Below are 27,239 nucleotides of genomic sequence, written 5' to 3' on the forward strand. Positions count from 1 at the left end.
TTTAGCAGATAAAGAGCCAAAACAGAGCTCAAAGGAGAGTTATTAGACTTGCATGGCCAGAAACACAATATGTAGAAATAGGCAACTGTTTGTTAACACGTTCACCATCATAACTCGCGGCGATAATGTGTCAATGTTGTGCTCTGCTGCCCCCAAGTGGCCCAAAAAAAAAATCAATTAATGCAGCTTTAATGTGTTGATGTGGACTTATTATGTACTACAATTGTATTTTCAAACCAAAATTTAACCCTGAGCATTGAGTTAAAATTTGAAGAGAAATGCTATTTATTTGTTCATATTTTATGTTCATCTTGATAATAATATAAATTACATGGTCTGAGTTATATGGTCTGGAGGCACTGCACACATATTTGGTACATGCAATCCAGCATACATGCAACTGAGTTTTAAAATTAAGTCCATAAACAGGCCATAAAAGCAAAATATATTTTTTTCCAACATGTCAAAAAACATTTTCAAGTCTGTTCACTCACTCACAAATACAGTATGTACAGAAATGTTGAATAAATTCAGGACAAAATTTGAAATCCAACCCATTGACCATTGTCAATTAGCTCATATTCAGTTTGGACTTATGCAGCAATCCTCCTTTAGAACCACATTTCAGGTGATCAAAATATTTTTCATTATTAACCCATAGACGCATTCCCCTGTCTGTTTAGAAATAAAGTTGTCTTGCAATCTTGCTCACCAGGCACTCTGAGCACTTAAACGTTTTCTTCAGCTGTGTCCCTGAGCTTTTCTTGAGTTCAACAGCAGCTTTTCGAGTACGGTTTGTCAAGAATGAACCACTCTGACTAAATCACAAACAGACAGGGCTTTTGTCCATTTACTTGGATTTAAATTGAATTCATGACACAGTGTATGGCCTTTGTCTGGATCTGTGGGCAGATTGCATGATACATACTAATGCATACTATGCAACAGTGGACTACAATGTGGGTGTAGTTTTTACAATATCCCCCACTTTGGCAAATTGGTGTGTTTGTAACATCCTAATATCCTTCAGCAATGATGTAGTGCTAAATCAGAAGGTAGGTAAAAAACAATTTGCTGTCAGTGATCTTTGTAAGGCAAAAAATATAAACAAAAATCACCTTTCAGAGAAGCATTAATTATATATTTCCTTCAAGGAATAGCTCACCATTTTAGGAAAGACATTTATTTGCTTTGTTTCCAAGAGGGAGATGCCACTCTCATGGCTAACTATGAAGCTAAAGCAGGTGGTTAGCTTAGCTTAGCATAAAGACTGAAAGCAGGGGGAAACAGTTAGCCTGGCTCTGTCCAAAATTAGCCCACCAACACCTCTAAAGCTTATTAATTATTATATCTCCTTTGTACAAAAACAAAAATGTAAAAATGGCTTTAGAGGGAATTACATGCAGGAACTATTTCTTAGCAAACTGCTAGGCGCAGTGACTGTGCGGGGCAAAAAATAGTTGCAGCAAGTAACTCCCCTAAAATTGCAAATTGAGGACTTTACATTTGATACATACAGTAGGGTGCTGGTAGGTGTTGGTAGGTGTATTTTTGAACTTTGAACAGAGCCAGGCTAGTTCTTTCCCCATGTATTCAGTCTTTATGCTAAGCTAGGCTAATAACATCTGAGTTTAGCTCCTGATGCAATGCACAGATATGAGATTGATATCAATCATCCTCATCTCACACTTGTAAACAGAGCAAATGAGTTCATTTCCTTTAAAGGCTATGTTCTCCTGTAATTAGATAAAATCAATACTATTTGTTAAAATGTCTACTACAAATCTTCAGAAGCGCGTGATAATAAATGTTCGCCTAAAGATTTGGGTAAACTTTTCTTGGCAAAGGAATATCATTGGTTTTGTGAGTTTATAGCTTGGTTCTCCCTCCTCTCATTCCATTGGTCAACTTTTGGGTTTTAGTCTTGAATGAATAACAGCATCATATTTTGGGAGCAGCAGTGAGTTAATAGGGCTGCCTCCCACTCAGTAGCTCTCAGTGTGTCTCTGAAAGTCTGTTCACCCAGAGTGGTGGGAGGAGGACTCAGGAGAGGAGATCTAGAAGTAGCTACAGCAGCCTGACTTCTCTTTCTTTGCTTCAATGTATTCATGAATCTGGAACTTGGGTTCATTGGGGTGTTGGACGGCCCGGTGCTTCAGTTCCCTAAAGAACAGAACCAGACATCCCATAGTTCAGAAAACATTTTTTAACCTAAACTGAATCCACAGACATATAAAGAAATGACTCATATGCTATGTGTACTAGTGTTTGCCTTTTTTGAGACTAAACTGGTAGCCAGCTGGACTTTCCAGTATTATTTGGATTTCAAAGGACACTATGTGGCATGGGGGAATATTATTCAACCATCTGTAAAGTCTGCTGTGCAAGCTGTATCACCCTGCCTGCTGAGCTGCTGACCACAAATTTCATTTAGTGCTGTTTTATAGGATTTTACATTGTGGTAAAAAAAGAAATTACATGGCAGGCCATGAAAGCAGTAACAATGAAGAATATAAGGAGACTAAGAAGTGGTGCAGTCTGAACAGTTCAGCAGTATTAGAGGAAGTGAGTGACTTACAGCTTCTAGGGGAACTATGGCATAACTGTGAGTACTGTAAGTGAATAATTGAATGAGTAAAATCAGTTAGATTGTTGTTTATTATTAATTTATGCGTTTATTTAAAGAAATCAATTTTTGTGATTATTGGGATTGTGGTTTAAGTATGTGTCTGAAATATTTTCAGGTGCAGTTTAATGATATTTTAAAGGATTCTTATTCAATAGGTATATAATAGATTACATTAATTGGATGTAAAATATGTTTTTTCTGCATGGAATGAAGAATTTTTAAGAATAAAAACTAAAAACATAAAATCATAAAACCACATTAATTTGTGTTCAATTATTGGGAAATTAATCAAATTTTAAGGACAAGCACATTTTGGTTTCAGCCCATATTTGGGATTAATTAATGAATAAATTAATGGATTTTTAATAACCCTTATACGTGGCTTTTAAAATATAAATCAAGGACTGGCTTGCTTGTTATTTGGTCAATCTTAACATTTTTCCCCACTTGGAATGCATATAATTCTTTAAAAATACCTTAATATATTTCAATCCATCTATTTAGTCACTAATTATACCCTTAAAGTCAAGTTTAAAATACCTTAATTACATAACTATTAATGGGTAAAATTAATGAATCTTTAGGGGAGTCAATTTCATAGGGGAGTACATTGTCTTTTTGGATTAACATCTAATGAATACTTGTTATTAATTAAAATGCCTTGAAATTGTAATGAAACATGTGAATGTACAATAAATTTACTAAATAATTACTAATGATTTCTCGATATCATCATTAGTAAAAATATGTAAAAGTATAAAAGTATATGTCTACATATGTACTTACTATATTAATGTTTAATTACATGGTAACCCCTTAAAGTTATTTTCATTAGATTTGGACAAATAGGCTATTGTATTAGCAGTTGGTTATTATTTACAGTATTATTGTCAGTACTAAACACTGTACAGTTAAAAAGAGGCAGAAAATGTTTCCATGGTTAATATCTAATTTACATTGCTCCAGAAACTGCTCGATCAGGGAGGTCACATTGTAATGAATAATTAGTGCCGCCTCAGTGCAGAACACATGCGTGTTAATAAGCCATGTTGTGAAGACTGTATCATACTTGGCCACAGCAGTGAAGGCCAGCTCAACATTGACTCCTGTCTTGGCACTCGTCTCCATGAAGGGAACTGAATACTCCTGAGAGACATGAAGAGAAGCAAATAACTAAACAGCAGAGTAAACTGTATCAATTACGCTTGTATAGCAATGACTGAAAAACTCACTCTGGCAAGCCTCTCTCCTTCATCTCTCTTGATTGCTCTGTCACTGCTCATGTCAGCCTAAAAGAGAGATACAGTGTGGTGAGATTGGTAGACATCACATCCAATAAAACAAATTCACTTACTAGCACTGATGGTCTCCTTTTTCTTAGGAGGACAGTCTCTTCTATCACCTTTAAAAAGTCGCTATGGCTAATGTGTTAGCAAACAAACAGCCTTTTTACATATCCTTCAGATATAGCAACATTCATTTGGAGTTGTGTTTTTTACCCATTTATAAGTCCTATATTTGCTCTCCCTCTAACTCTGGTCTGATCTCCACCAAGGTTCCACTATGTTCATAAGCTAATTGCTAACTTTGTCTGCTGTTTGGTGTTGGGTAGGAAGTGTACAGTAGATTTATCATAGCCTTTTCACTAAAAACATCTGCTTGCTACAGCTGGAAACAAGGTTAATAAGAGTAGTGAGTGAACCAAAACAGTGAAATTGTAGGCTGTAAAATCGAAACAATGAGCTGAAAGATTCTAAAATGCTACGCAGAGCTGATGTGAATTGCAGAGTTAGTGATCATTGTCTGTGGGTTTATCACTGTGAAAGAACTTTTTCACATTACAAGCAGTCAGTTGACCCATAGTTGATATAATATAATATTGATTAGTGCAGCTTTAACTCTCTTCTACTTCTTTTTGAATTGTGCCACCCACATGCTAGCACAAGATGGCTTACTGAGAATTGTTACCATTTTCCAATCCACAAACCAAGGTCCTACCAACTGTTATACTGCTTTTCATTTGTATTATACAATATATTTTCTTTTATATATACAATGAATATCCTCCTGAACCTGATTCATACACTACAGATACATATCTTTGTCTGCTATCATAAGTTTTTCCAGTAAGGTTTCAACAGAGATTACACCACTTTCTATTTTCTTAGCACTTTTTTCTCCACATGCTGAGCTTCTCAAACAATTCTTCCTCACCTTGTTGCCCAGCAACATGATGACTACATCGCTCTGTGCATACTCATGGATCTCTGTTAACCATGCCTGAAACAAGAGAGACAGACACACACATAAATACACAGACAAACACACAGCCCAACAAAACAGAAAAAGAATGTGTGTTTGCATGAATCTCAAACGGAGGGCAGGTTAATTATAATAACACACACACATACGCACTCTGCACTTGATCCTCAGATGTCAATGTCTGCTCTCTGTGGGCTTTATTAGCTTTTGTTAGGCCACTTCCTCTTCCTGAATCATATATTTCCATAACTTTCCAGGCAATAGACATATCCCAGACTTACCGTGATGTTATCAAAGGATGATTTACTGGTGATGTCGTATAGGAGGAGCAAGGCTTTGAAAAGAGAACCAACAAAAATTAACATATGAGTGCATGGCAGTAACTTTTCAAAGTGCAGCTGAGTCAATAGTGTAGATTATGATGTATTTCTCTCACCGTGTGCATCTCTGTAATATGCATGTGTCACACTTCTGAACCTTTCTTGTCCCGCTGTGTCCCATATCTTAAAAAGAGACAGAACAGAAGGTGTACATGGTGATATGGCCTGGTTCCACTTGCCTGTTTCAGTTTTTATTAAACTAATTTTCAGTTACAACACTGGTGCCCAAGAGGAAAAAAGCCTGCGCTCTAAAAATGGACTGCTATTGTGAAAGCACATCAAGTTTTCACTGGAACTTATTTACTTACTGACCTGTAGTTTGACTTTTACATCGTCAACAGTCACGACTTTATTCTGAGAGAAGCAGACAGAAAGATTTGAGTTGGATGTTGGAACAGTCACTGGTTAGACAGATTCAAAACAGATTAAAGGGTGAGTTCATCCAAGTTACCAAGTTACAAAAAAGGGTTATTTTAAATAAACTTAAGTTAATTTTCTCACTTGCTTTTAAGGTATTTATCCATGCAGATAGTGTTGGTTTTATTTTCCCTGGTTTTGAGATTGCTGTCTCTGAGATTTCAGCCTCCATCCCAATACAATAGAGGAACATTTCCTTCCAGAATCAGTGTCCTGGTTACTCTGGATAATCCAAAGAACATACAGTCAGTTCAGTTTTCTTTGGCACTGTCACTTTTACAGAATGATAAGTCTTTTAGTTTGGTAATAAAAGCCCTGTGCATACCATAATTTAAAATGGCAAAATTATGCTGTGAAATTAATGCATTTCAATGTAATTGCCACAGTCACTGGATTCAGTGCTCGGCTGAAGTAAATCAAAGCACATCTTTGTCAAGTTCAACTTTAGAGAATTTGGACATGTGAATATGTGCCATTTACCAATAATAAACTGTCATGACAGTGCTGACCTTTGAAGGGATGAAACAGCCCGAGTCCAAATGGCAGATATTATTGTAGCTTATTTAACCTCCTCTGTCGGATTACAAACCTGCTCTACAAAAGAGGCATGAGGAGGCTATGCTACAAATACGTCTGTTAAGTGTGCTAACTTTGTCCTATTAGCAACCAAGGTAATGAGCTTGCTAACTGACAGCTAGCAAGTTTGCTAGCTATTGTGACCATGATTGTGACTAACCAGCACTTGGATGTTCCTGACTGGCTAGCATGATAGCTGTTAGCTCGGCTAATACAGTAGTTCACCACCTTGTCTCGTGAGTAGTCACTACATCACCAAACAACTAGTGAGAAAGCTCACATTAACTTTTCTGTGCCCTTTCTTTTGTGGCCGGACCCTAAGGAGTGTGAGGGTCTGGAGGGGCAGCACTGACCGGATGGATCTCACTTGTTATCAGCTACTAATGTAAAACACCTGAGAGGTGCAAGGACAGCAACTGTAAATATTTTTGAGTGGTACCGCACCAAGACAGGCTTTTTATGCCTAAAAAAGATCTGATTAATCAAAATGTTGCACATGATGTTTCTCTTTTTACACCATTAGTACCATGTCAAAACCATCCTGCAAGGGTTTAATTTCAAGAGAGGAGTGGCCGTTGGCAGAAGCACAAAAGGTCTACCAGCAAGAATGGCTACTGTTACCACCATCATTGAAAGAGGACATTGCATTGTGTGGATGCTGTAGAGGAATCTCAGAAAATAATCTATCTACATAGATGGATACCACTAGAGATGGAGGAAAAATATTTTTTTCATAATGTGGATGAACTGACCCTTTAATATCTAATTTCTCCTATTTAACATCAATGAAAGGATGTAAACACATACACACACATACACGTACTGTACATGCACACACACCGTGAATCCAATGCCCACTGTGGCAGAGAAGGAGCCGGGGATGAACTTTCCCTGATCGAACTGCACCAACAGAGATGTCTTTCCCACTCCACTGTCCCCAACCAGGATTGTCTGCAGGAAAAAACACAAACACACTCAGCCACAGTGGCTGTACCAAGAAGGGTTACGCTAATACAATCTGTATCAATTTATTTATAGATCTTGGTATCTTTATATGAGTTCTAGTCAGGTTCAATCAAAACTATATTGAAATCCCTTTCTGGTTGCACCCTGAATCATTTTATAATTTTCAGTTGTGAGTCAGCACCTGCGTCACAGCAGCCATTCCTGCTTCCAAGCAGCACAAATAATATTATCTTTTATAAGAGCTTGGCAGTGTAGCACTGTTAAAATGTGACTCACAAGCTGGAGGAGGTAACTCTCCAAGACAATGAAATGATTGAAATGCAGCATTCAGAAACACCCAAGTTAGTCACCATGGCCATCAGTCAATACTTTATCTTCAATAGGTCTGTGTTTCATTTGTTGCTCACTTAGGAAAGTCACACTGAGGTACTCACCATCTCCACACACAGAGTGCCCTCCAAATGTGACAGATACAGTAAGTCAGACACAGCCAAGCTGTTCTCTGCATTCTTAAAGAAAGGATATGTGAGCTTTGATGCTGAAAATGCAGGCTGTCAATTTTGATGGGATGGGTCATTTTCTTTCAGAAGTGTCTTGACCAGATGTCTACATTTTGACCGTGTTCTGAATATCCACTAATGTTTAGAAGTGGCCTTACCAACATGTCCAATAGCCTGTCATGTAGGTTCATTTATAATCAAAAGTGGTCTTGAAAAGAAGCCTAAATTTTAACCCTGTTCTGAATGTCCATAGACAATTGGAAGTTCTCTAAAAGCCTGTCATTAAGGTCCATTCTCAAAGGCCTTATAGGAATTTCTGTTCCCAATGTCAATAGATGATAGTAAGTAGTCTTCGACAAATGTCTAATTGTGTGCCTGTCATGAACATCCATTCACATCCCTATTCAGAATATCTACTAATGTTTAAATGTGGTCTTAAAAACACCTCTACAGTATTTGTGAGCCTGATGAGCCTCATGAACCCCACAGATTATCAATAATTGTCTTGAAAAACGCAATGCCTGCTGGATGATGTCACATTGTGTTGCAGGTTAAATTTTTTTGATGAATGACCCTGTATTTTTGTGCTGGAGCCTTCTGTGTTGGCACCCTTGCTGCTTCACCACAGTGGTCCCATTCAAATGAATGTGGGGGCTGGGTTTTATCATGTAGGGCTGAAGTCGGTCTGAACATACTGAGCATATAATAAACACCCACTGACATTCAGTACTGGTCTTGAAAAGATATCTGAATTTTGATCCCATTCTGAAAGTCTGCTGATGTTTAGAAAACACCAAAAGTAGTCAAAGATTTCTTTGACGCTTTCTGAATGTCCATAGAGAGTCAGAATTGGTCTTGACTGGACATCTAGAAATGTACTTCCATTGAACGTCAATGGTTGCGTCAATGTTAAGGCAGAGACCATGAACTGTAATGTCCCTGGTTTGTGTCTGACTTGGGACTTTTGCTGCATGTCACTCCCTGTCTCTCTCTTCATTCAGTTCCTGTCATTTCTCTACCATCAGTTATCTAATAGAGGCACAGAATACATAATCTGTATATCCATGTGACGTTCAGTGTTGGTTGGTTTAAACAAGCAAGACAAAGCAAGAAAGTCAAAAGTGAAGTCAGTATCATTAGTTAAACTAGGTAGTGGTTGAACTGTAACTGAGTTTTGTCTCAACACTTCATGAATAATAAAGGCTAAAAGAGGCAGAAGGCTGTAGAAAAAGGATGGGATTAGTCTTGAGAAGCTGGAACAGCTCTTATAGCCTGCCTTTGATATCGTATTTAGAGGGATTTTAGAAACTCTCAGAAAAGTGTCACATCTCAGTTCATAGAAACTCTACTCAAGTGTTGCCAGTAACTTCAGTTAGTTATTCTGCCTTTGAAATGCTCTATGTTGAGAAAGAAGTCAAGCAGTTGGAAGAAGAATGTTTATGATGTTTATTCAGTGATGAAAAGGTAAAGCAATAAAATGTTCAAGGCTTCTTGAGTGTTGGAGCCAGTGTGCAAAATATGGGGGGTGTCTGGGTTTCAGATTGCTTAATTAACACCCCCTGAACACATCCAAGTAAAAATAGAAACTTGCTTTTCGGCATAAATGGTGCTCAATTGTATTGTGTTGTATTGCTTTATGAATTGAGTAACTGACAAAGGGTCTACTCAGTTTTAGAAATTCTTCATATTTTTTGAAACAATGGGTTCTTGATCTCAGGCAAAGTCAGACAAAAGCAGGTTCTGATTAGCCTCTGGCCTGTCACCATTGATTCTGCCACCTGAACAGACCATTGTTGCTGGTGAATTTTATCAGCTGCAGCTAGCTAGCTTAATTAGCTAGCTAGCTGCAGGTTCCATGATTTCTTTGAAAACACTGTCTCTGGCTGACTTTTTATTTTGTTTCCAACTGAGTCATTGTAAAACAAGAAGCCTGTAATATGGTCTTTAATATGTACTTGATGGATATAATGTTAAAAAACAGAGGCTGAAGCTACATTTCCAAGGCATCCACACCAGTTGATGAGCCATGCAGAAGACATGAATTAAGAAACAGCATTGTGGTGTGGCTAGTTCCTTGTACTACAAGTATGTTGAGGATAAATGTAAGATCAGACTGTTGGTTACTACTGCAAATGTGGAAGTACCTTAAAGTGCAATGCCATCAAAAGTCACTCGATGCTGTCTCAAAAAAATACAAGTTACTCCCATTCCAAGAGTATACATCTCTCTAGAAATACAAGGTCAATCATTTTTAAATTTAAATTTCAAAATTCAGACCCTCTAATAAGTGTGCTGGTGGTTTATTGCTCTGTTAATAAGATGATGTCTGCCGTGTAGGCGTTTATTGACACTTTGGTGATATCACAGTTTGGTTGTGAGCTAGTTAGCAGGACATGCTAACGTTGCAGTTTATGCTAGTGCAAATAAACACACTGTTTAATCCATCCCTAGCTTTGTTGTGCTTGTGGTTTTGGTTTTGGAAAGTTTAATAACAAACGTCACACACTGAAAACTCTTTAGATACAGAGTGTTGCTGATACAGCCCCATGCATGCTGCTTTGGCCTGTGTGAAACATAATGCTTGGGATTAGCAAGCGATCAATTGTCATATGGTATTTTACACACTTGAGCCACAATAAGATACCCATTCAGAATTATGAATCCCTTAAAATGAAAAGAATAATCAGACAGATGAACACAGAGTGGCTTTGACGTATATGTAGAACAATACACAAAGCAGCAATATTATTTCATCTGATCCTTCTGTGACTTAATGACATCTGTTTCCTGTTTACTGGACATCACTGAGAGCATGTAATATAATGCCTGCATGTGTGTGTGTGTGAGGGCAGGATCAGTGGAGGGAATTAACCATACTAGTAGAATTACACATGCATATGTACACGTGATGATGCTGATGCTGATGATGATGATGATGATGTTCTACAGTATGTGTATGACAGTTTGTGGTGGGAGAGGGGTATGACGCTGTTTCCATGGTAACAGAGGTTAGCTGGGAAGTGAGCCTGTCTCATAAAACCCCACTGGGGACTGGATGCAATTAGGTGGAAGCACCACAGATGTTCAAGAATGTGGATGATGTATATGGTATATTGTGCATATGTGGTATGTGTGGTGTGGAGAGACAAAATAATAAAGAGAGAGGAACAATTATATTGTATTCATCTCCGGGGTTCCCAGTCACTTTGTTAAGTGCCAGATGATTTCCCCTCTTCTTGTTTGAACCCATTTGTTCATACAAAGAAGCAAATTCCTGTAAGAGTTTCCTTGGAGGGGATCATGGTAGTAAACACTAGTGTGGAAGCCCTTTAACTGCAAAGTCAGAGTAACAATGTAATGGAAAGGTGTCAATGTCAAGTCTTGAATGTCTGCTGATCACCTCTGCTTGAGAAATGAGAAACATATTTCTTTTAACCTTTCTGGGGATGATAAAGTCTGTGAAACACAGGCTAGAATGAACAGTAATTTAGCTTGACAGATTTCATATTGTGGCTTTAGATATAGATTTAGACTGTTTGACATGCAGCACAGCTGGGAATTGAAACCACAGAGAAGTAGCAGATTGTAGTAGCTTGCAATATTAAGTTGATCTGATGGCTGACACAAACTTACATTAGTGGCAATGTGTGTGTGTCTGTATGTGTATGGGTGATACAGATACCTTTTTTGATATCATTTTAGTATTTATGTCATATACGGTTTATGGTTCTTTTTTTAAAATAAATAACCAGACGGTAATTACCACTGGGGGTATAATGACAATCTCCAATTTTTAAAAAAATGAGTCTTTAAATAAATACCTTAATATTAATACAAAACAATATAACAGGGATCACAATTATTGTTTTAGAAATACTACAAAATATTTTTTAAAATAAACATAATGACCAATGTAGAATGCTTCACTCTTCTTTTTATTGAACACTCAAATAAACCCAGACAACTAGTCAGTTTACTGTAACTTATTCTTAAAGGATAAGTCTGTATTTTCCTTATTGTCAACAAATACCATGAATAGACCAAGAGAACACTTCTGTGTGTTTGTTTTGCAGTTCATTTTTGTAACTTATTTTGTTTATTTTTACTTTTACTCCAGTTCTCCAGCTAACATTTTCTGTCTGCTGTTTGGTGCTGGGCAGCTTCATCAGAACATTTTTGCTAAAAACATGCAGCTGCCTGCTGTGGGTAGAAACAATGTTGATGAGAGCTGTGAGACTGAACCAAAACAGTAAAGTTGTGAGCAATAAAACCAAAACAATGAGCTGAAAGATTCTAAAAAGCGGCGCTGACCTGAAGGGAACTGCAGAGTCTTGTAATACTCTGTGGTTTTGTCACTATGAGTGACCTTTTTCACTTTACACATAGTTATCTGACTCATTGTTCATATAACAGTATTGATTAGTGCAGCTTTAAATATTAATGTCTTTAATGAGAACCAAGCCTGTGGTCTAAGCTTGGGGCTTAGACCACAGGCAGGGTTATATTATTGAGAGATGGAGGAACACATTGTTGGTTTTGGTCTTGTTGAGAATAAGAAATGTTGTAGTAGTGATAGTAGTTATGATAACCCAATCCCAGAAGATATTAAGTCATATATAGATTTATTGCACATGCACTTATATAATTTTAATAGAAATGTTGCCTGGGGCTTAGAGTCACCATGGTGGTAAGATGTGGGGGGAAGTTTAATCCATAGAGCAGCTGGAGTCATTTCAGCCTCATGTCCGACCACTACCTTAAGCAAAGTGCACTCGAAGAAGCCCCTTTTCTGCGGTGTAATCATGACCCCCCCAGAGGAAAGTGAGGTGAGACAGAGTGAAAGAAAAGCGACTGCACCCCAGAGAAAAGATAGTACCAAGAAAAGCTACACCAATGAGATACATGAGTAAGAGGAGAGAGAGAGCAGGCACAATGGGCAGTTTGTCTTGTTCATGTTTTTCACCTCAAAGTACTGTACCTGGATTCGGAAAGAACAGCTTGTATTGCTATAATTTGCCCCTCTACAATGCACCTGCTCCTCTCAAAATACAAGCCTCACAAATGCAGACACACACATACAGGCACACACAGCCTCTAAGGCAATTAAAGACAGCTGGTCATAGTGCATAATGGTTACATTAGGGTCACCCAGTTCATGTCTCAGTGGACCATTAGTCTTTGGCAAACTCAGTTCTCACTAAACTCACACTAATGACATAAAGCCACTTAGCAGCAGTATAGGCCTGAGGAGCAAAATTATTCTTTCAAATCATTACTTTAAGTGCAGTGAAATTACACCAGATTGTGTCTATTTGCCAAACACAAGACAAGTAATATTATTTCCTCATAACTGTCAAACACCACCAGACAAATGGAAAATGTCACACTCACTTTTGAAAAAAAATTCACATAAAATCGTGTTGGTGCCCTCATTTTCCACAGTGACCGATATTTAGAAAGGAAGTAGAGCACTGACAGTCAGATATAAAAGACTTGACTGACGCAGCTCCCTCAGACTGGAGTGGAAGCTGTTCCTGCACTACAGCTTCATAATATAATGTGACATATCACTGAAGCCCAGAGGGACTTCCTCTTTTCTCTTTCTTCCTGCTATAGAGAGGTCAGAGACCACTGCTCCAGAGCTGGGGGGAAGTCAGTGGATTGCTGGATACTCACAGATTTGTTGGTGTATAGAAGCCAAAGTGGCCCGAAGTGATTGACACAGTGCAGGAGCATGAAAGCACTTCAAAGGGTGCTAATGTCACTAGACTCACTGTAAGTCAAATCAATGAGGGCCAACCCTTTAGCTATCACACCCCTATTAATGTAAAGTCCTCTCTAGAATGATCGTGTTTATGCTTGTCTTGGTCCACTTTATGACTTCCTTCCAGTAATATAATGATATGGAAAATCTCTCAGCTGATTTTCTGGCTCTGTAAAAGGCAATTTACATTTTTTTCTCCATTAAATCCTTATTGTACTTGTTTGCTTTTACCAAACAATAGCTCCTCTGAACTTGGGCCATGTAGATCGATGCCCCAGTCAGTATAGCTGAAGTAGCAGAACAGGCACATGAACAAGTACGTTTACTTGTATTTTACATTTCATGACATTTCATTTACATTTCATTCCACTTTACACTCTACTCAGCTACAATTTGGAAACCTGGAGAGACTACGGTTTAATGAACAAACACATGCTGGATATTTCCAGTATGTTGGGGATCAGTATATCGAAATGTGACTACCTTTAGGAGAATAATGTTGAGCAATAAAAGTTACAGAAAACATATGAATAAACAGTTAATAGAATAAATGAAAGATGAAATATAAAAATTGTGTTGGCGTTGGCACTTGGACTGAGTATTTCTGGCTATGACCCTGGGAATTGGATATTATTAACATTTTAACAGGGAGACATATCGGGGGAGAGACTCAATGTGTTGCTCAAGAGTACTCCGGACAGGAAGTGACCTCTTTTAAAGCTTCATTCCACTCTAAAGCACCAATGAGTTGATTTGACACGTCACAAAACTGGAAACGGACCAAGCAGAGCTGCGTCCAACTGAAGATCAGCACCATGGAGAGCGCAAACCGGGTCCGGCTGGAGGACCCGGGTACTTCAGAGACATTTCCTTTCAGGTGACCAATAAATAAATGAATAGCAAGGAAAAGTAGATAAAACAAAATATGTATAAAAAGCAGTATTGCAAAGTTAAAATTTTATTCTCAAAAAACTAAAACTAACCGGATTTGTAAACAGTTCCTGGATTTAAAAACTGTTGTATTATTAGAACCAAACGGTCATACCTTGTGCACTAACTCTTCGTCATATACCGGAACGGGGGGAGTCTTTGCTTGGCAGTCGGTTGTCTCTGTTGATCCGTAGGCGCTATCAGGATGGATCTCCGGGTAATCCGTGGTGTAGTAAACCGAGATCGGCTCCATCGACTCCATCCGCTCCATCCTGTCGTCTTCCCCTTTGCGTTTTTACAACAGAAGACCCGGTGCGGTGAATAAAAGCTGACCAAGCACGCACAAACTCTCTCCGTGCATCCAGTCCTCCGAGCGCCTCACGCTCCTCAGTAAGCTCCTCCTTTTGGAGTGAATCACAGTCTGCGGGATCCTGCCTACATCACATCACATTTAAAAGGCATGTCGTGATCGATCACCCACACCACGCAGAATACAATGCAAAGGTGGGGGTGTGACGGGAGCATGAGGAGGATGGAGAGACTGAGCAGACACTGAGAGGAGGTGAAGACTGAGGATCTGGAAGATGGGAGGAAATGAGACAGATGAGGGGGTGAGGATGAGGATGAAGGAGCTGTTTTAAGTCTTTCAGGTCCCTGAATAGAGACTATTAAAATGACCAGTGGTGGAAGAAGTACTCAGATCTTTTACTTAAATAAAATTAGCAATACCTCAATGTAAAAATACTCCATTACAAGAAAAAGTCTTGCATGAAAAATCCTACTACAGTAAAAGTACATAAGTATTATCAGCTTGATGTAGTTAAAGTATTGCAGTAAAAGTAGTGGTTTGGTCCCTCTGACTGATATATTATTAATATGACATCATTATATTATTAATACTGAAGCATCAGTGTTAGAGCAGCATGTTACTGTTGTAGCTGCTGGAAGTGGAGCTAGTTTTAACTACTTTAGCTAGTTCAGTCCAGTGGTTCCCAACCTAGGGTTCGGGCCCCTACAAAGGGTCACCAGATATCTGAGGGGTTGCGAGATGATTAATGGGAGAAGAAAGACGAAAAAACAAAGTTTTGATACACAAATCTGTTTTCAGTTTTTTGACTTTTTCTCTAATCTTTGATTTTTGCTGAAATATTGGATCATTTGAACATCTGTTAAAATGAAAGCATGTGAGAAGTTTTGAGGGAAAAATCACTATTTGTTGGAGCTGTTAACAACTCATAGACATGTGAAATGTGACCCTGACTACACACTGCTTTTTGTAAGATGTCAAAAGCCAAAAAGGTTGGAAACCACTGGTTTCATCTTTAACAATGTGTTGTATTTTAAAAGCTTGTTATATTATCCATTGTGTCAAATCTTCATCTGAAAAGTAACTAAAGCTGTCAAATAAATGTAGTGGAGTAGAAAGTACAAGAGAGACCGAATAACAACAATCACAACAATAACAATAACAGCAGCAATAATTGGGGAAGGACACCAACAGGACTGTGAAGGACTGCGAAGGCTTGGCCTGCAACCCAGGGTTTCCTGCGAGATGAGAAAGCACAAAAAACTCTGGGGAAGAAGCCAAGTTGGTAACATGCATTGATGGAACATGAATGCATACAGATGGAAAGGAGGAAGAGGAGAGAGGAGCTCAGAGCATCATGCGAAGTTCTTAAATATAGTACTTGAGTAAATGTACTTAGTTACTTTCTACCCCTGAAAATGACAGACTATTAAGTTTGCTTTCTACATTTTGATGTTTTTCCTTAGTTTCCACATTTTTAACATTTTTTTTTTATTGGTCCACAATTTTACCACATCGAAACATGAACCTCTGACATTTTTGCTTTCAGTTATGTCAAGTCTCACATGAATTCCTGGTTTTTGTGACTTAAATCTAGTGGCGCAATGTTTACTCAAGTACTGTACTTGAAGATCCCCTCCAGACATATTTTAAGACATATACAAGTACTCTGCTTTGAATAATAATGGATGTCTGAAACCACAAAAAAGCACAATTTGCACATTAAAATTCTTAAAATGGCATCTTCTACTTCTCCCTCATTAAAGTCCCCCTCCACTCAGAAATGTGTGTTACTTATTGTTCGTACAGTGTGATGTTTGAGCTTGGCGGTGATGTATACATCACTCTGCACATATATGTGCAGAGTTTGTTTTCACATTCATCTGCTGAAAGTGGAAAGTTTCTCAGAAAATATTTTAAGGGGCAGCCTATGAGCAGGATTTGTGACATCACAACTAGTTTAGAAGCCAATCCTGGTCCAGTATGCAACTAATACAAGTGTGTATGGAAACTTGAAGCCTCCTTTACAGTGAAGTAGAAGACATCTTGTGTTCAGCAGTTAATCTTTTCATTTATCTGCTGGTTTACATCCCTTGTTAGTAGGTGTTGTTAACCTCAGCTCTAAAATGATTGGTGAAACACAAAGATCCTTAGTACAATACTCAATACTGACAAATAAGATTATTAATGATGTCCTCTGACTACTTGAACCTGATGCCAGCAGGAATATTTGGTTTTATTCCAGAAGCAAATTTAGACATAATGTGTGCTTTTGTGGTGTTGGATACTGCCATTTATCCCTGTGTATTTCAACTATTTCTAACATTGTTTATTAATATTTGTATTTTTAGATTGTCTTTGTGTGTGTGAATGAACTGTACATGTACTTTTGGAAACTCTCTTATCTCTAATTGTCCCTTGAGGGAGGAGTGAAACATTTTGAACTTCAGAGGCAAATGTACTTTTTACTCCACTACATTGTTATTATAACATCTATTGAAATTTTACATACATTATCATTTTATAAATTATGGTGAATTACATCAAATTGTCTAACAACATGCAAAGTCTACACATATGCACCAATAATCATAATCCAGTTGGTTTAATATACTGTATACTGTAATACAACTCTGACAGGAGGTGTTCTGTTTTGATACTTTGGTACATTTTACTTCTGTAGGCTACTATTTCTTCTTATTTTGGATTCAGGACACTGATTTATATTTTTACAGTGTGTAGTAGTGATTTTAATGACCTTATTGTGCTTATTATTAAATATGAATGTTATTTTAAGGAAGTCTAACAGGTCAGGTGTGTCTCCATTGACTTCCACCAGAGTTTGCACTAGAGTCGTGTTTGCAGATGGTTTTCCTCTGTCTTTTTTTCTCTGGAATGAGCGAGGACAGGGCAGTTTGAGGTGAGTCATTTGTGCCGGGAAGACAAACGCTCCTCTGACATGGTGTTAATATTTACCTGCTAGTTAATCCTGGTGTTCAGGAGTTTTGAAAGTCAAGGAAACAAATCCAGAGAGTCAGCGGTTTTCTTGCAGCTTGACTGATTTTTTTTTTTTTTTTAAGTCTGTATGACTTAAGAAACAAAAAGTATAATGTCTATTCCCACTCCGACTGCGAGAGAGAGTCCTCCAATGGCACCAGAGCCAATGACTGTCATTGTGGCTTCAGGTGAGTACAGCACTTACTGTTACTTAGACTCACGTTAATCTTCATTTTACATTCTGTCCTAAACTGATGTAAACAGTGAGGAAAAACTTCATGTCCTCTGCTGATTTGATTGATTTTTCTTAGACTCAGTTGTATACACATTTGTATTTACCATGAGCCTACATCACTAATAATAGATGTGGGGGGAGATGTGCCTCAATAGTTTTAGCTATTGCCAAAATGTAATGTATGTAATGTATTTTTTTTTTTACATTGAGTCAATCTTTTAAAAATGGAGCATATTAATTTATATAGCATATTAATAATAGTGTTAAATATTTAAATGAACCAGTAAATTGTGAAATTATTAAATTAATTATGAAAACTCAACTCATAAATTTGAAGTTATTTTATCATTCTTATTTTCACATGAATGGGGTTTTATTGTTGTTCATTTTTATTTCAATATAGAATTTTTTATTTCAAAAAGTCTGTTTTTATTTCATGTCACCAATCCTCTCAATTCTCTGCCAATCACAATCTCATCAGCTGCTTCCAGATTCAGCCAGCTGCTCGATATGGCAACAAAAATGCCAACATAATTCTGAATCAACCAACCACTAACCCTATCCTTATATTTAGCATATTAAGGCTACATGCTACCTAACTATCCAGTTAACTAGCATGTCTTGTGACCTTGACCTTGGATTATTACTCATTAGCAAAATTAAGAGCCAGTGTCAGTAGTAGCAGCTAGCTGGTTTCCGGGTTTTCTCTGCAGTGTTGTGTTCTAAAGTTGCTCCTCAAAGAAAGATGCACAACTCTGTCAGGATCTTGCAAACTAGCTGATAGTGAGTGAGCCTGCATTTGGGCACTGTCCTGAAAAGTGACATTATAAGGTAATGAGTTGAGTTTTAATAATTTGTTAAATCATTTTACAGTGTATGTGTTTATTTATTTAATAATCTTCTACATTTATTCATATTCTTATTTATTTTGTACTGTATACAGCAATAGGTTTCGATATAGCAAACAGCCTCGTAGCACTATCAGTTAAGTTCTCATCCTTTCATGAAGATATAATATAATCATTATTTTAATTATATTTGTGTATTTTATTTACTTTATACATTAACAAAAATCAGACTAAATAGAAAAATATGAGTGAGGTGCTCCATGGAATTTTGCCCCCAAACTACTGTGGCATCTTACTGCAGGTATGCATTTTTCACATTTTATATATTTTTTTCAAATAAATGAGTAACAAGTTTTCTATGCCCGAATGACCAAACTTATTTTATGTGTGTACCTTTCTAAACAGTGAAAACACACACATCCTTAAATATAACTGAGGAAAAATTAGCAACCCAAAAAACTGTCTCTTTGTAAAATTCAAAAACGGAAGCTAGTAAGATAGACATTTTTAAATGGCAACCCTTACTACATGTGGGCAATACATAGACACTCATTTCACTGGTATTTGGTGTCCATTTATATGCAGTGGGACATCTGCCCCCATCTTCCCCTACTGGCTTTCTGTACTATAACATGTTTTGTATAGTCCACTGTTACATTTCTCCTCCTGAGGCAGTAACCATTCTCTGTGTCTCTCTTCCACTTCAGTGGCCTGTATAGTGTTTTGTATAATGATCCTAATGCTGGTGGTGGTGCTCTACAGAAAAGATCCTCTCTGCTGCAGATTCAAGCCTCACAGAACAGAACACTATACAGTAAGACCTACCATCTACAACACAGAGAGACTTCACACACTTTTTTGACAATTTTTTATTAGATTTAATATTATGTTTGGGGCATTCACTACAAACATGCCTATGAGTTTACAAAAGAAGCAAAAGAGAACCAATAAACCAGTATAGGGGTAGACGTGGCCGGATTCACCTGCTCAGGGCCCCAGGGCAAACATTTGCTGATATAGTGATATTGTGAATTTGTACTTAATGAAATGACCAAAACCAACCTCTGGGGATTTGGGGGCCTGGAGCAGTATCCCATTTGGTAATTCAGCCTAGCCCAGAGCTGACCACGAAAAAAGAGAATTAATAGGCACATCATTATCATAGATCATATCACATTACCACCAGAGAAGTCAAGAATCCAGGATCTAGGTGGCCTTATTTCTTGGCCTACATCATTAGTTCCTCTGAGCATTATAGATTCAGATTAAGGAGGAAAAAGGTCGTGGTCAAAAACTATGGAAGATTCAAAACACCTAAATAAAAACAAATCAAACAAAGAAATAAAGTAAAAAAAAAAAAACAATACACATTGTAATATGTATTTGTATGTACTTTTTATATATCCATATTACTGTGACATTATTAAATTAACATATGTAAAAGGTCAATAATTTAGCTTTTTGTCTGAATGAATAGTTTTCGATTGAAATGCGCTTCACTTTTTTGTACTATGATTTGATTGAAATGAGGCATGGAAAAGTCATGTCACAATGAAAAACAGTTAAGTTGGTTATTAAAGACAAAAAGGTAATTGTTGCCATTTTAACATGTTTTTTTCATTTAAAGTATGAAACAGTAAATGCATGCATAAAAAGGAAATACATATAACTGTGCATTATTTTCCACTAAATTTCTTTGATTTATTTTCACTTAGGCATTTTAAATCTCCCATACAGAAGGTGACAAAACTATGTGAACTCAAAACACTCAGTATGCATACTAAAAACCCTTAATGGCGGAATATGTTGTTGATGGCAAATGGACAAATTGCCATGAACTCTGTCCTTAATGTATTACTTACAGCAGTATAACAATATAGAGTGCCTTAACCAAAACTGTTACTTAAAATAAAAATGAAAAATTAAAAACTATAACTGGTCCCTGATGATCTCTCCTCCCAGGACAATTCTCCACACTATCACAGCAGGCACTCTTTGATTGGCATTGCCCATAATGAGCACAGTGCTACCATGAACCAAGGAGCTCTTGGACCACAGGTAAAAAGTGTAACATCACAATTTCAGGAGCTGATGAAATGCACTCAGTGCAAATATTTGAAATGCATTTTGTGTAACTGTTTGATATCTCTTATCAGAACATTTGTTGATGTGTGTGTGTGTGTGTGTGTGTGTAATTTAGCTTCCTGGAAGGGAAGGGAAGGAAATACATATAACTGTGCATTATTTTCCACTAAATTTCTTTGATTTACTTTCATGTAGGCATTTTAAATCTCCCATACAGAAGGTGACAAAACTATGCGAACTCAAAACACTCAGTATGCATACTAAAAACCCTTGATGGCTGAATATGTTGTTGATGGACACTACTTTCCCAAAATGCACTGCACAAAGGATATTGAGGAAGTGCTCACAGCTGGAAATAATTAAAACTAATTGTGGATAGTAGAGAAACAACTCAGGAAAAAAAGTTATTAAAGTTTTGCAAAAACTTTTGTCTTAGTGTAATTTCCATCTACATTCTACAGTTCAAGTTTGACATTTGATGGTGCAAGCACTGTATAATACATTTTGGTACACTAACAGCATAAAACAGTAGGCTATTCAGATTGGTACTCTGTATGCAATTAGTATGGAATATGGAAATTGGACATGAATTGATACGAATTGTTACACTGGTGAAATATAAAGTACTCTGAGTGAAATGACTGTTGAGTTGCTGTAAATGTTGAATGGAATCAAATTGCCATGAACTCTGTCCTTAATGTATTACTTACAGCAGTATAACAATATAGAGTGCCTTAACCAAAACTGTTACTTAAAATAAAAATGAAAAATTAAAAACTATAACTGGTCCCTGATGATCTCTCCTCCCAGGACAATTCTCCACACTATCACAGCAGGCACTCTTTGATTGGCATTGCCCATAATGAGCACAGTGCTACCATGAACCAAGGAGCTCTTGGACCACAGGTAAAAAGTGTAACATCACAATTTCAGGAGCTGATGAAATGCACTCAGTGCAAATATTTGAAATGCATTTTGTGTAACTGTTTGATATCTCTTATCAGAACATTTGTTGATGTGTGTGTGTGTGTGTGTGTGTGTGTGTGTGTGTGTAATTTAGCTTCCTGGAAGAGTGTTTATCATAGGGATGCCAAATGACTATCACTTGGGCGGGCCTCTGCCGCGGCTGCCTACCTACGAGAGCGTTCGTAAGAGGGACAGACAGAGACACATCCACAATATGATTGCACACCGTTTTGGCCTCAGTAACTGCCATGATGAGGTGAGCATACAGAGTGCTATGGACTGTGTCACTGTTGGTATGTGGCTCTGTAAAAATTAGGGAATCTGAGGGATATAATTTACCCAGCAAAATGTGTAATACATTCATGTCACTTCACTAACACCAAAAAAATTAAAAGGAATAGTTCACATTTTGGGGAATATGTTTTTTTGCTTAATATAAGTCAAGGATAATTCGCCTCTTGTCCATAAGGCTTCTTCAGTTCTGACTGAGTTCTTTCACCTTCATATTTGCTTTCTTTCCCGGAGTGAGATGAAAAGATCAACACAACTGTCATGTCTGTGTGTTAAGTACAGAGCTGGAGCCAGGAGGCTATTACCCTAGCTTAGCATAAAGGCTAGAAACAGGGAGAAACAGCTATCATGGCTTAGAATTAAAAAAAGAACTCTACTAACTGGTGGGAAGTAACTGTGCCGGGCTGTTGTACACAAATAAATAGTTCAAGCATGTAACTCTCCCAAAACCAAGAACTGTCATTTGTATATTTCTGTTTGAGTACATATTAAAACAACCTCATACAAAGTGTCAATTAGCTTAAAAAGGTGACGGTAGGTGTATTTTTTAACTTTTGACAGAGCCAGGCTGGCTGTGCCCCCTACTTTCAGACTTTAAGCTAAACTGGCTAATTATGAAGTTCTCAAAATGTTGATACCTTGGTTGATAATTGGTGGAATCAAATCACAAGTTTTCAAGAATAATACATCATAACATTGAGGATTTAGCTTGAGTTAAGGGTGGAGGAACTTTCCATTGCTAGTTAGCTACATAAGAAGATGATGTCCAGATTCTTAATATTGCCTACAAAGCTCTGATTGGTGGATTTTTTTCCTCTAACTGGCAGAAACTGCCATCAGTGAGCGCAACACCAGACCTATTTGAATTGCTGAACAAATCACAGATATTAGCGTGCTTCAGCTAACATTACCCATAGTGCCACAAAAAGCGTATTTTTGTTAGATTGTCCCTGACTAGTAAATTGACCTACTTGTGTACAATCGGCTTTAAATATGTTATATCGTAATATTTCTTTTGTCACACCCCCATCAAGCTTCCACCAACGTATGAAGAAACCCTTCGGCAGTCCCTTGACATTTCACCCGCAGATCTGCAGTCTCTGGATGTTAACCTGTCAGTCCACACACAGGATCGTTCCTCACAACTCAGTGATGGCACATACAATCCCAGTCAACCATCCACAGCACTCCAGGGGTTTGCCTCCTCTTACTAACCAGCACAGAGCTCTCTGATGGGTCTAGAGTTCATTGCCAAGCCACAGCATGAGGAGGAGCGTTACTGTTGTTAGAGCCAAACAAGTGACGCCACCAGGGACAAGAAAAGAGTTTCGGGAATGCTTGTGCTTTGAGGCAGATCTGTTGATAGATCCCTGTGATTCTGTTTGAAAGTATTCTCATGATAATGACTCTGACTCAAGCTGTACACTCCCCAAGGGTGAGACTGACATACTCTACATTGTCCATGCAGTTACTGGCAGGAATCACATTGTGTTTTTCCAAGAATGGCATAATGGGGGGATGTATTCAAAAGTTTGACAAATGTGATTCTTTAGTGACTTATGAGGATTTTTTAAAATTGAAACCTAATATTCAATGCCCTTGACTTTACCAGAATTTATACCAATTAAATCCCAAATGTTCAGTGTCTCCATCAGACTTTTACTCTTATAAGGGTCTAGAAACCTCTGAAAACACATTTAGACCATCATGGGGTGCTAAAGCTGTCCACTGACACCATATAAAATCTAATTCTTTTAGGATTAATAATCACTGCAACGGTAAAATTTAAGAAAAAAAGGAACAGACTGTTTTCTGTATAGTCACAGAAAAACCCTTATACTGGAGGTGGTTGATCTTGGTGAACTGATACCTGATATTTAGCCTGTAACAAAGCTAAGACTTTAGCCATGCTAGCAGTTCTGTGAAGCTGTACGTAGGAACAGTGGGGTTTTGAGCTAAATGCTAACATGAGCACACTCACATGCTAAAAATGACAGTGTTATTATGCTTATGTTTAGTGTCATAAACCAAAGTATTAGACTAAGTGAAATTTTGACCTGATGATGACCAAGATGAAAAGTAAAGAGATCAAAGTTATTACAATTTACATGTGAACCAAATTTGATGGCAATTAATCCAATAGTTGTCAAGTCATTTCACTCAAAACCATAAATATCAACCTCATGGTGGCACTAAATGAAAAGTCAGGGGAACACCAAAGTCTTTAGGACACACTATCTGGGAGTCTTGAATCCCTCTACAAATTTTCTTTCAGTGCTATCCAGTAGATGTTGAGACATTTCACTAGATAAGTGAAAACTTATAAGAAGGAATCGGCAAAATCCCTTTGATCCATCCTCTGGGCACCATGGATATCTGTAACACATTCCATGGTAATGGATCTAATGGTAGTCAAGACATTTCACTAAAAACCAAAGAGGTTGGACTAGAGGAAAGTCGGGGGATCACCAAAGTCAGTAAACATATTGGCTGAATTAGGTTAAAAAAAAATCTAAAGGTTCCACTGTGGAAGAGGTCCCTCTGGCGAGTCCTGGCATTGTTAAACAGTAACTCTGTTGAGCCTGGCACACCTCACCAATGACTGTTCGCATTTGAGAGACAAAGTATGACACCACGGGGTTACTCTTTAACCCAGATCAAACACTAACAGAGGACAGAAACCCACCACAACCAGGAAGCATCTGGGAGACTTGTCGAAAATTGTACTTGTTTGTGCATCCATTGCGCATGACGTGCACTGATGCTGGCCTGCACTGAGAACCAAGAATGCGTATCTTACACAACAGCCAGTGGCTGTTCAGTAACTTCATGACTCATTTGTTTTTTATTACGAGTTAACAGTAAAGGAAATACCATAAAATCCAAATGCTTAAACTTATAAAAATACCCTTTAGTTTATCCCTGGTCCATTATCCAGTCAGGCAGTGGAGTGTACAGTGACCCACAATCATCCACAAGCGATTTACCCTCCACCATTTAAGAATAAGAACTCCACGTCTACGAACTCCTCATATCCATCATTTGTTCTGCTTCATGACCAACTCCCATACAGTGTACCAGGCGTTACTCACACTCCCGCTGCATACCACAAGCCTCTGAAATACAACGGTTCTCATTTATCTCTTGATTTCTGTTGAAAGTTCTTCCAAAGAACTGCTGACAAAATATCTCGCTTATAAGCATTCAAATGAGTATCCAAATGAAGAGCAATGCCTGACTGAGGAAGATTTAGTTTTTCCAAACTGAGCATTCACAGACTTCAGGAAACACTTTTCTTTTATTTCCATTTAGGTTTTTTTTTTTTTACTAATTGCATCATAAATCCAATATATGAGGAAACAGACCTGCAGTATCAGTGTGCAATCTGGACACCAATCCTGATGCTGACTGGAGCACACAACATGGGAGTGATTGTGCGACATGTTGTGGTCAGTTTTGGTATTGCGCTGTTTTTTTTCTCCAGGTACAGTGAGGAAAAAAAATCCATAAATTTCAAATAGTTTTACGCTTAAACACAAAAATCTGCTTTACCCAGATTGTGTGGATGTGGTTTGATAAGACTTGAATAACAATGGCATCACAAAAGGGGTTGAAGTAAAGGTTGTGAATAAGCCGGGGTAAGAAAGACTGCTAATCATCAAGGTTTTATTTATACCCAGCTGACTAAACAATCAAGAAACAGAGCTGCAATATGTCACTGTTCAACTCTGATGATTTTGATTTTTTTTTTTTTATGCATATTCCTTTGTGGATTGAGAAAATTCTCATACTTCAATCTTTTTACATAAATAATAAAAACCCCCCATAGGATTGTCAATTTGTAGGGATCTGGCAACATCTTGTGGTCAATGTTGGTACTACACTCTTCCAACTGTTAAAAAAGTAGCATTGGTATTGCACTATTATTATTATTAAAGTATTATTAAAGTACTTAAAAACTTGGTTTCAAATCTCAATTACTACTTGTTTACATTAAATATGTCACTAAAGAAGAAACAATCCTTCTCACAATTGCTGTTTAACATTAGTTTTACTCTCAAAAATGAAAATCTGCTAAAACAGGACTGTAGGGTTTAATCGGATTTGACTGACACTAACATCTCCGTGGCAACATAAGCAAACAACCTAAATAGTTGTTGAATAAATTGACTTCAAATTTTTTAAAGAATAAACTTCCAATTGGTGTGTGGTCCTTTTGTTCAGGACAGCCCCATACACATCACACTTTGGCAGATAATAGTGGCTGATGGGGGACACCCTTGCTGTTAAGAAAATAGTTTACTGGGCCTTAAAGCAATTACCAACATTTAGGTGAACACCAGTATCAGTGGTGGAATGTATCTAAGTACATTTGCTCAAGTACAGTTTAGAGGTATTTCCATTTGATGCAACTTTATGCTCCACTATATTTATTTGACAGCTATAGTTACTTTGCATATTGAAAATTACTGATTAATTTTCACACAAAACACACGATAAGCTTAACCATAATGCATTGCTCTGTGAACCTCCCACTTATCAAGTCATCTCACTCAAATTGAATCCTATAAGTTTTATTTTTTTTTAGAAAAAGTGAAATCTGCTAGTGGGAATATGTCGAGCAGTTTACAATTCATATCAGCTTGTTTAAAGGCTTTAAAAATCAACTTTTTCATAATACTAGTGCCACAACCGGCGTTATTCTTTATTGTTTCACAATAACACTCATTTCTAGAACAGTCTTTAAACAAGTTCATTTAAATTGAAAACACGTAGAGATATTCTTTCTGCACTGTAAAATAAAGTTAGGACTGAATTATAGACAGAAACATCTTCATAAGACTGAGATTATGTGCAGATTAAACTGCCCAACAGCACCATATAAAGTGGTCACTATGTCTACCAGCTGCAACAAAAATGCCACTCAAACATGAATGGATAAATGATAACAATCCTAAAAAATATTAAACATGAAAGGGGCACAATGACATATTTTACCTGTGTTCCTTTTAACTACGTTTTGATGATAATACTTACAGACCTTTTTAAGTGAGACTTTGAATGCAGGACTTTTACTACTAATGGG

General features: G+C 37.5%; 2 protein-coding genes across 3 annotated transcripts; one reads left to right on the plus strand and one right to left on the minus strand.

Moving 5' to 3' along the window:
- Window positions 1-463: 463 nt before the first annotated feature.
- LOC137172263 (ras-related protein Rab-37-like) lies at window positions 464-15,133 on the minus strand. 2 transcript variants are annotated; one of them, XM_067576586.1, is made up of 9 exons: window positions 14,540-15,130; window positions 7,105-7,215; window positions 5,584-5,625; window positions 5,328-5,394; window positions 5,173-5,225; window positions 4,844-4,909; window positions 3,862-3,918; window positions 3,699-3,775; window positions 464-2,163 (listed from the first exon to the last, which is right to left on the minus strand). In XM_067576586.1, the coding sequence occupies exons 1-9, from the start codon at window positions 14,693-14,695 to the stop codon at window positions 2,058-2,060; spliced, it is 735 nt and encodes a 244-aa protein (XP_067432687.1). In that variant the 5' UTR covers window positions 14,696-15,130; the 3' UTR covers window positions 464-2,057. The 2 variants fall into 2 exon arrangements, with proteins under 2 accessions (XP_067432687.1, XP_067432686.1); XM_067576585.1 differs by having other exon boundaries at window positions 2,084-3,775; window positions 14,540-15,133.
- A 2,522-nt stretch (window positions 15,134-17,655) lies between these two features.
- On the plus strand, window positions 17,656-25,972 carry LOC137171839 (uncharacterized). The gene is made up of 6 exons (XM_067576003.1): window positions 17,656-17,916; window positions 19,519-19,625; window positions 20,774-20,869; window positions 21,707-21,802; window positions 21,957-22,118; window positions 23,188-25,972. The coding sequence occupies exons 1-6, from the start codon at window positions 17,841-17,843 to the stop codon at window positions 23,365-23,367; spliced, it is 717 nt and encodes a 238-aa protein (XP_067432104.1). The 5' UTR covers window positions 17,656-17,840; the 3' UTR covers window positions 23,368-25,972.
- Window positions 25,973-27,239: the final 1,267 nt, after the last annotated feature.

The sequence above is a fragment of the Thunnus thynnus genome, chromosome 20 (assembly GCF_963924715.1).
Source record: "Thunnus thynnus chromosome 20, fThuThy2.1, whole genome shotgun sequence".
Classification (NCBI taxonomy): Eukaryota; Metazoa; Chordata; class Actinopteri; order Scombriformes; family Scombridae; genus Thunnus; species Thunnus thynnus.